Genomic DNA, 10,224 nt, shown 5'->3' with positions numbered 1-10,224 from the left:
TTTTTGGGCTCCAAAATCACTGCTGATGGTGACTGCAGCCATGAAATTAAAAGACGCTTACTCCTTGGAAGGAAGGTTATGGCCAACCTAGATAGCATATTGAAAAGCAGAGACATTACTTTGCCAACAAATGTACGTCTAGTCAAGGCTATGATTTTTCCAGTGGTCATGTATGGATGTGAGAGTTGGATGGTGAAGAAAGCTGAGCGCCGAAGAATTGATGCTTTTGAACTGTGGTGTTGGAGAAGACTCTTGAGAGTCCCTTGGACTGCAAGGAGATCCAATCAATCCATCCTAAAAGAGATCAATCCTGGGTGTTCATTGGAAGGTCTGATGTTGAAGCTGAAACTCCAATACTTTGGCCACCTCATGCGAAGAGTTGACTCATTGGAAAAGACCCTAATGCTGGGTGGGATTGGGGGCAGGAGGAGAAGGGGACGACAGGGGATGAGATGGTTGGATGGCATCACCGACTCGATGGACATGGGTTTGGGTAGACTCCGGGAGTTGGTGATGGACAGAGAGGCCTGGCGTGCTGCAATTCATGTGGTTGCAAAGAGTCGGACACGACTGAGCGACTGAACTGAACTGAACTGAGGACTACGAGAGTAGGAAGAACTAAGTCTAGATGAAGGGCACCTCTTATACTCTCGTGTCTTACAACAAAAGGACGCAATGCAAGTAGGACTGCCAAAGGTTCAGATCCATCAAAAATGAAGATTTAGGTTATCCCAACAGCCAAGGAACTGTGAGCAGTGAGATGCTTGTTGAGGACAAAGGGTAAATAGAATGGGTAGTAAAAGAAGGAAGTTATAATTATCACCTGTGACTACATGATCACTTGTAGAAATTAAGACAGTAAGAGTTATAAACATTTCTTACTTTGATGTAAATATATTTGGTTTATATTAACCAATTCTTTTTTTCTCCTATAGCTATTGTACCATCTAATATTAAATGTGGTTATTCTTTGTATTAGTCTCCTTGGGATGTCATAACAAAGTCTCCAAAACTGAGTAATTAAAAGCAATAGAAATGTATTACCTTATAGTCTGGAGGCTTGAAGTCCAAAATCAAGGTGTTGGCAGGGTTGGTTCTTTTGGAGACTCTGAGAATATGTTTCATGTCTCTCTCCTAGCTTCTGGTGATATCCAGTAATCTTTGGTGCTCCTCAACTCTTAGATGAATCACTCCAGTCTCCACCTCCCTAGTTATATGGCATTGGTTCCTCTGTGTGTGTCCAAATCACCCTTTTATAAGAGGGATTGGTCCAATTATACCAGTAATTGTATTAGCTCCCATCCTAATCCAATATGACTTTTTAAAACCTTGATTACATCTGCAACTATGCTATTTTCAAATAAGATCACATTCACAAGGTCTGAAATTAAAACTTCAAAAACATCTTTTTGGCAAACACAATTCAATCTACAATATCCTTATATCTCAGTATTTAAATTACAAAATTTCAAAGGGAGAGCAGATCTCAAGTACAAGAGAAATGATTGCCCCCAAATGAATAAAGTAACACATGAGACTATGCACTCTCATTTGGAGAGAGGATTGGTATCTCTTCACCTGTGGAAGTGATAGTTACATCTTCTTAGGTGGAAACATCACTTTCTAATGTCTTTGTTTGGAAGTTATATATATGGTTAAGAGAAGTGTAAATGGACAGCAAGTTGGCAAAGGATAGACTTTGGCAGTCCTATCTAAGTAGGATCAACTTAGATGAATCTGAATTGCATTTCCCAGAATTCCTTTATCTATTTCATGCTGGGATAAGGTTCACCTTAAAAGAAATCTGCATGAGATTGGAACACAGAAATGAAGCAGCAGCCATTATACTATGAAGAGGGCAGCAATGACTATTGCAACCAATGCACATTTTCACCGACCTGGAAACTCACCTTGGCTTAGGGCCATAACTGTGACTGCAGCTCTTAAAGCTATTTCCAGAGCTCCTCCTTTGCTTCATAAGTCCTGCACCAGGTACATGGTCAGCAACATGGGAAAGGATACTTCTGGGTACTGGATACTTCTTCTAAGTCATCCACATCATGGAAGTTGGTAAAAGGCAAATGTGGGCACTATTTTTTTCCACATAATTACAGTTCTTCTTTGTTCTCCTTTACTTTATGGCCATCTTTTCTCTCTGTAAGCTCTGTTGATCCACAGAGACATGGATCATCATCATCAAACATGGAAGCAATACACTTCCATTGACTTCTTCACTATAGCGCAGGGTTATGTCTAACCCTGTGTATCTTCCACCAAACACTGGCAAAGTTTGTCACAAAGGAGGAAATCAGGAACAATGGAAAGCACTGGCATTCATGGTCTACCATCGCCAAAAAGTCAGAAAATCTTCTACAGATAGGTTTTGGATAGTTATTTCTAAATACCTTCTTATCGCCTCTCTGGATCCTTACTCGTCATTTTTGATGCTCTCTTCCACCTACATCCATATATTATGACTGTGTCCAATGAGAGCTTAAAAACAAATATCAACCCATATTTCTGGAAATTGGATGTTACATGCTTGGGGAATAAAACATAAATATAATGTGTTGTCGTTTATTTATAAGAGCCTACTCACAATCAGGGTGACACCCATATTTCTCGATTTCTCTTCAGTTTTACTTGCCAAACTTCTTATCTTCCAGCAATTTATAAGCATTCTATCTTATTCAACTTCTGAAATGTGATTTAGTTTTCCTAGTTCTATATAGTCTTTTTGTTTGTTTTACTATAAACTCCCATTTTCTCCTGTTCCCCATATTTTATCACCTTTCAAAGGGTTGTCTTTTCTCATTTACTATCAACATGTGGTTTGGGAGACATGTGCATTTCCTCTTTCATATCTTCCCTTATACATGTCCTCTTTTTTTTGTCAGCTTCCCTGCCACATGTCCTGCCTTACTTGTCCTTTTCCAAAACTTGCTAGCACAAGCTCTTCCATGAAATGTGAACTCTACATCCGGGTTAATATTCATTGATTAGAAACATATTAACTGTGGGTGGGGGGAAGTGCTTATAAAGGAGCTGAAGCTGCTGTTCTATTTAATGTAAAGTAACAATGCCTGTTCTTTTTTTTTTATTTAACTAGATACACTACAGATTCATTCTATTGTTAAGTTAATCCAATATGAAACAATTCTTGCTGGACTCAGAGAATAATATGTGCATCAGTTATTCAGAGACCCTGCTTCTCAGGAAGACTACAGTGAATTCCCAGCTCAGTCCCAAAGCTCCGAGACAACAAGTGAGGCTCAGAAGCTGTAACAGGGCAGAACCCTATGGGACCTTCCCAGGGCAACCTCCTCCCTCTTATCCTTGGCTTAGATCCTTTTTGAAGTGCCTAGATGATAGTATTGATGCACATTTCCTGAGTTGTTTCACAGATGCTAAAACCACCATCAAAGAGAAGAAATTAACTACATGATGGTCATGAGCACACAGCCCCCAGACCTACTGGCACCTAAGCAATGATAATGTTAAGCTCTGTGAAGCTGCACTATTACCTCACCATCAACTGATCAGAGAATTGCACAAGTTGATCGCGTACCTCAGGATTCCAGTTCCTTATCTTGTCCTTAAAAATGCTTTGCTGAAACCCATCTAGGAGTTTGGGTGTTTTAAATACCAGCTGCCCTGACTCCTTGCTTGACACCTTGCAATAAACACTGCACTTTCCTTCACTACAACCTAGTGTCAACAGATTGTCTTTACTACTTGAGGGTGAGCAAACCAAAGTTTGACTCAGTAACAAAACCTGGGTAGTCTGGTTTCTAGTCCAATGGCTTGGTTAATCCATGTAAATTTCACAAAGTGGTTAACATTCCTCATGAAGAAACAGAGGATAAAAAGTGATTCAAAACAGATTAGTAAAAAAAAGACGAGTTTCTCAGAATTCTTGGTATGCTCATTGGCAGAATTCCTATCTGCCCCAGGACAATCTTGCTCTCAAAACCATAAAGTTATAAAGTTCAAAAATCATAAATTATTTCCATATAGCTCAAGAAACTATAATGATTCTTCTTTTGTTAAAAAGAAGAAAAAAAGGGAATAAAACTTACACTATCAGAACTTTAATATTTGGACTTAGAATAAAGAAAAAGAAATATATAGTAAATCATTATATATTTTAAATCCCTAATTACACATCAATCCCACTCCTTAAATATGTTCTAGCACCAAGAAAATTGTTAGACTGAAGAGTAGGAAGCACAATAAGAGAAATTTGCTTTTCACCTTATTAACACTTTGTAACAAACCGAACTAAGTCAAGACAACCTTCAGTTAATTCTTGTTAAATTCAGTCTCTACTTTTCTAATCAAACAAAAAGTTGAATCACTTCTAATAGAAAAGCTATTTTTAAAATGTCAAAAATATTTCATTATAACACTGGTCAGCAAATGTTCACAAGGATATTATGTCCAAATGTACTCATATAGAATTGGAAATTTCAAAATCATTCTACTTTTTTACTCACCTTGGGCAAATTTTAATTTGCTGTGGATCCTCCCTATGGCCAATTCCCTGGAGGCTTCTATTTTAATAAAACATAGAAAACATTTGATTTGTGTTCTTCCCCTATCCCCTCCCTACTCCTCTGTGGACTGGGAACCCATGGAATAACAGCTATGTATTAACCAAGTGTGATGGGGAAGCTGTATTTATGAAGTTGAATTCAGTTTGCTAGCAGAAAAGTAGGAAACAGCAGTGTGTTGCAGTGCATACCAGGTCTTCCCTGGTGGCTCAGATGGTAAAGAATCTGCCTGCAATGCTTCATGATTAATGTTACTAAAGATGCCAAGTGGGTAAATGACAATGGAGAGGGGATATCAAGACCCCTACTCACAGATATTGATCAAAGAGCCACTGGGGAGATCAAAAAAAATCAATTCTAACCAATCAATCTGGCAGTGACCTGGTCACCAAGGCTCAAAGGCTGGTGTAAAGCCTCACACCTTTTTCAAGATTACCTGAGGTTTTCCCTTTGTAAGAGGAATTACACTGGCAGAAGTTGATGGCAGGACTGTGACAATAGAGGGGACCATGACTTGGCAGACTAGAGCTTTTTCACTTCCTTGCTAATTCTCTCTGCTTCACACTGAGGCCAGAGAATATTTCCTCTCCCTCATCTCTCTATCCCTGTATCAAAAATTTGTGTTTACTTTCAGTTATGTTGGACATAAGCAGTTATGGACAGCTTACAGGAGGTAAGAGATGCTTGAACTTGAATTGAGGAAAAGAAGAGGAAAAAGACACATTTCCAAATGATTTTCATTTATATAATGAAAATAAAATTTTTACACAATCAACAGAAACACACCAAGTTTTTTTGCGAAAAATATTTTTAAATAAATTTTTGTCTTTTTTTTTTACATTCTGATATACATATGTAACAAGGTTTATGGCACTGTAACCAGAATCAAATCAAAGGGGAAAAAAAAAAAGGGAAAAAGGTGGGAAAGAAAGTAACTGGTTGTGTTTAATTTCTTTCTATCTCCAAGCTGGCAACTTTGCACTATTTGTCTATTTTTCAGCTGCCAGCTCTAACTCATTTGCACACTCAAAACACCATATTATTGCACAAGAAGCCAGTGAAGGCATATGGTATAATGGTCAGTTCCTTGCTATTTGAAAAAAAATCTCTTAAACACAGAGAGGGAAGAAAAGTAATCCAGAGTATGAAACACACAAAATCAACAGTATCCTTTGTCTCTTTAAAGAATGTGAAGGGTTCTTAGACCACTTAAGCTGCCCTGGTCTTCTCTTTGCACCAGTGAGCACAGCAGGGCTTGGTTTGGTTGGGTTTTTGTTTTCCACAAGGACAGGTCAGGCAGATCCTAGGTCTTCATGATTCAATGTCTTTTCTATTTACTTTGGGTTCTTTTTAATTGGTTTAAAGTGTAGTATCTTCGGTCTATGAACCTGCACAGACTAGTTAATCATAAATTCTACAAATAGCTTAAAAGGAAAAGGGGAAGAAACAGGTTTTATAATATTTTTATTGTTGGCTTAAAAAAATTACTTCTTTAGACTCCCTGCTTTGTCAGTTGGTGGGAAGTAAATCTGAACGGCATCAAAAGTTAAATTCTTCTCACACTGGTTAAAAATAAAGTTTTTAAACAAGTTTGTTTCCATTCACAAACTGTACCCCCATCTAAAAAAAAAAAAGAGAGAAAAAAAGAAAAGAAAGAATCCATACTCCTTCCTCTTCATCTCCTAATGGAGAACAGTCATCCTTTCCAGCCAGACTATGGTCACACAACTGTCTCCACACCCATCAGCTTTGGTGTAAGGATTCGCGGTGTCACACCATTGTTCAGGTCTTCCTCAAACTCCAGCAACTGCCCCATGAAGTTAAGGTTTGGGGAAATAATTGGTCGTTTGCCTTTGACAAATTTATAAGCATCAGTCATGGTCATCCGCGTGTGCTTCATCAAGTAAGCGATGACGATGGTGGCAGAGCGGGACACCCCCGCCTGACAATGGATGAGCAGCCCCTTCCCACACTGGTGAGCTTCCTCTGGAATGAGGGGGAAAAGCAAGAGGTGCAGGGAAGGGGAAGGAGAGATGGAAGGAGAGAGGTTAACGTTTATCTAGACTTGATGATGCCATATTTTGTAGAGAAAGATGACATTAAAATGGTTTGGAAACTAAGTATAATTTCCTATTTAATCGTGTCTGTTTATGTCACAACCTCCAGAACTGGCTACAAGCAACATTAGCTTGCATAAGAAGCTATATTTCTACGTTTAGAGAGAAGACTAGGTGAAAGAGTCTTTCACCATAATAGTTGACTTCACAGGTGATGGTGGTCAATTGAGAAAGGAGCCATGACAACATCAGCCTAAATGTTAAACAAGTCACTGGTTAAGTAGACCCTTCTCATTAAGGATATTAATTCCCATTGCCACACTGTGTCATTTATCGAAACTAGTGTTATGAACAATGTCTCTCCCATCTGTGATAGAGAAAAAGCACTTCTTTTTTTATATTGTTGAACTGCTCTGTATAGGAACTAGTATTAACTAGACAAGAGTTTCAGTCTTAGAAAACTCTGAAGGAGGTTAAAGGAACAAAACTAGAAAATTACTATGTTCAGCATCTCACCAAAAAGCCCTGTTGTTGCAAAACTAGAGACTTGCAGTACTCAGGCAGAGGGTGTCACCTCCATCTGAACTGTCCAATCCCCTCACCTCCATACACGTTGTTCTAACATGGTAATGACATGGAAGACGGAGGAATTTCAGTGATGGCTCAGAATCCAGGGCAATAGAAAAAGATAATACTTTAAAGGTTTTCAGTTGTATTAAAAACCCAGGTGAACAGCTTGTGGGCACTGTCTGAATGGATTCTTAATGACACTTCTAAACTATTGGGTTGGACAAAAACTTCATCTGGGTTCCTAGAGCATACAAAACCCCGAACGAACTTTTTAGCCAACCCAATAAAAGCCATCCCAAAGAGAGTATCCCTGAAAAATATACCAATTAGAAGACTGGGAAAGGAGTATGTGAGGAGAGCCACATTTTAATATAAAGTACTCCTACTGGCTACCCACTCAAAGATCAACAAAACAAACATCGTGCAAATTTTCAACTTCAAAATTCAGAGATTTGACTTCTCATAGATGACAGTATTTTACAAAAGCATCTTCTGTTTTCAATTTCTTCTTTTTAGCACACACTATTTAAAGGCCTGCAACCCAAGAGTGAGAAGCATGGGGGTAAAGCAGATGAGCCACAGAGGGCTAGGTCTGGCCATGGTTCCACCTTTTAGAGGACCGTGCGTGAATCCTGTACCTCCTCAGAAGCTCAATCCTCCTATCTGAATAATGGGAGTAATACTAACCAGGCACAGGGAAATGTAGGAATAACATCAGGCAATGCAGCAATAACCAACTGTCATACTTAAATCCTAAACCTAGACTCTGCTTAGTTTACATCAGACTCTCTGCGAATGCTATTATGTTTCTAAAATGGGGTGTGTTTTTCTTAAAGCAAGTTTACCCAATGATATAACAATGAAAATTGAAAAACTGCCTGTGCAGGGTGTGACATGAAATCGTTTTTAGGCTTTAATGCTATTTATTATTTTGTTGTTTGTTTTGTTTTATTTCTAAAAAACCAGGTGGGCCTGAATAATTTATAAGGAATGTGGGTGCTTTGATTGAAATCCTCTTAGACCCTAAGCCCATCTTATGCTACTCATTAAATAGAAAACAATTTCCTAACTTCCTCCAACTGGAACTAAGACAAAAAATTGCACTCATGACATCATATGTCAACCAGGAAGTTCCTCATCTACTTGGATGCAAACTTTTCTCCCTTGGGACTCAAGGTTTGATTCAGATATCATTAATAAAAAATTTAAGGTATCTTTGTATCCACAAGCATTGTGCATTAAAGCTATTGTAACATCTGACTTACAGAAAAACCCAAACAAATTTTTTGGCCAACCCAATAATAGAGCCTTGTAAACACTGCCTGAGCATCTGGCCCCAGTGTCTGGCCTTGGAGTCAAGAGCATTAGGCTCTGGTCCCTTCTCTAACACTAAAGTTCCTACAGTCTAGGAGAAGTCACTTTACTTTTCTGAGTTTAGTGGCCACTCAGAATTTCCTTCCAGATTGAACATTTCATAGCCCTGCAAAACCAGGCAAGATTAGCAAGAAAATTCCTGGGCCAAGTGACAAGAGCTGCCAACTCTACAGCAAATCGACCTACTTCAATGGCTGATAAATCCAAGTTTTTTGTTTTTTGTTTTTTTTCTTTTTCTGACAAAGGAGCACTGAACATGAGTGGATTCTTCCTGAGACAGAGGCCAGTAACAACCTGCTACAATATTTAGGAAAAGGACTGGGTCATTCCTTTGTAGTAAGAAAGACTGGAGTCACTTGAGAAAAAAAAAAAATGTTGAGTACCTGCCGGGTGCCAGGTCCTCTCTAAGTTACCATTTGAGCCTTGCAACAGTTTGAGGCTTAGAAGCAGCAAAAGTTAAAGTTGAGTATTAGGGTTAGGCTGGTTGTTGCTTCCTTCTGGAGATTAAAGCCTGTTGCTGCTAGAATTTTCTCACCTTGAGAACTACATGGGCTATACCATTTGATCTTCCTACTTCAGTGAGCCTGGATGAACTAAGGAAATCTAGTATCATCTCATGAGCACTCAAACTTCACACGCTTTGGCTACACAACCTTTAAGAATGGAGAGAGAAAGCAAACTGAAGGGGAATACTACTCCCCACTCTCCCCTCCACCTTTGCACTGATGTGATACATAAAGATGTTCACTATAGCACTATGTTTCTGAAAAATATCCTTCAGAATCGCTCCTTCAGCAAATGCTACCTTGATCTCAAGCAGTGGCAATTCATTCAAGGTAAGGGAGACACGGATGAGCTTAGAAGCCCTTGTCATATTTACAATACAGCCAGCACTCAGTACCTGCAGGGCATTGGTTCCTGGATCCCTCTACTCCTGTGGATAAAATCCATGGATGTTCAAGTCCCTTTATATAAAATGGCACAGCACAATCAGCCCTCTATATCCAGAAATTCCATCAGTGGTTGGCTGAATCTGCAGAGGTGGAACCTGTGGATACAGGGCTGTGCTGCGCTTAGTAGCTCAGTCGTGTACAACTTTTTGCGACTCCATGGATTGTAGCCTGCCAGGATCCTCTGCCCATGGGGATTCTCAGGCAAGAATACTAGAGTAGGTTGCCATGCCCTCCTCCAGGGGATCTTCCCAACCCAGGTCTCCCGCATTGCAGGCGGATCCTTTACTGTCTGAGACACCAGGGAAGCCCACCAGAGGGCAGGCTATATTTTATTCCCTACAAGATGCCAAGAAATCTCAGTAGACCATATACCCACGCACCTGCTTTGGCCACCAACTTCTTCCTTTCTACCGTTTCTTTTGAGATGATGTCATAGAACAGCTCAGTGCTAACCCCTGCCACTTTTTCACTGAGAACTGGAGACGAGGTGGTCTCACTGAATGGATTCCCAACCCAGCTCAATGACTGTACTTTGATAACCATGGCTCCAAAACACTTGCTGGGTTATGACATAGGAGAATACCCTGCACCAGTTGGTGAAGCCCAAAAACACTTCCGCGGAGCTTTTCTGCAACTCAGGCAGAAATCTTGGACCTGATATTAAAGCAAAAAGCCGGAGGGAAAAGGAAGGCGGAAGATGAGACTTCCCCGTGGGAG

The 10,224-nt window shown here is 39.7% G+C and overlaps 1 protein-coding gene across 1 annotated transcript in view; it reads right to left on the bottom strand.

Annotated features, from left to right (window-relative positions):
• Positions 1 to 5,276: 5,276 nt before the first annotated feature.
• Positions 5,277 to 10,224, bottom strand: part of DUSP10 (dual specificity phosphatase 10) — a 40,510-nt gene continuing 35,562 nt past the window's right edge. The window contains exon 4 of the mRNA XM_081486012.1: positions 5,277 to 6,539. Within this exon, the coding sequence (XP_081342138.1) occupies positions 6,274 to 6,539 (266 nt within the window). The 3' untranslated portion in view covers positions 5,277 to 6,273. The remainder of the gene's footprint in view (positions 6,540 to 10,224) is intronic.

Source organism: Giraffa tippelskirchi, chromosome 5 (genome assembly GCF_054371585.1).
Source record: "Giraffa tippelskirchi isolate mGirTip1 chromosome 5, T2T-mGirTip1v1.2.pri, whole genome shotgun sequence".
NCBI lineage: Eukaryota > Metazoa > Chordata > Mammalia > Artiodactyla > Giraffidae > Giraffa > Giraffa tippelskirchi.
Note: the sequence above shows the minus strand (reverse complement) of the source record. Positions and strands in the feature narration are given on the sequence as shown.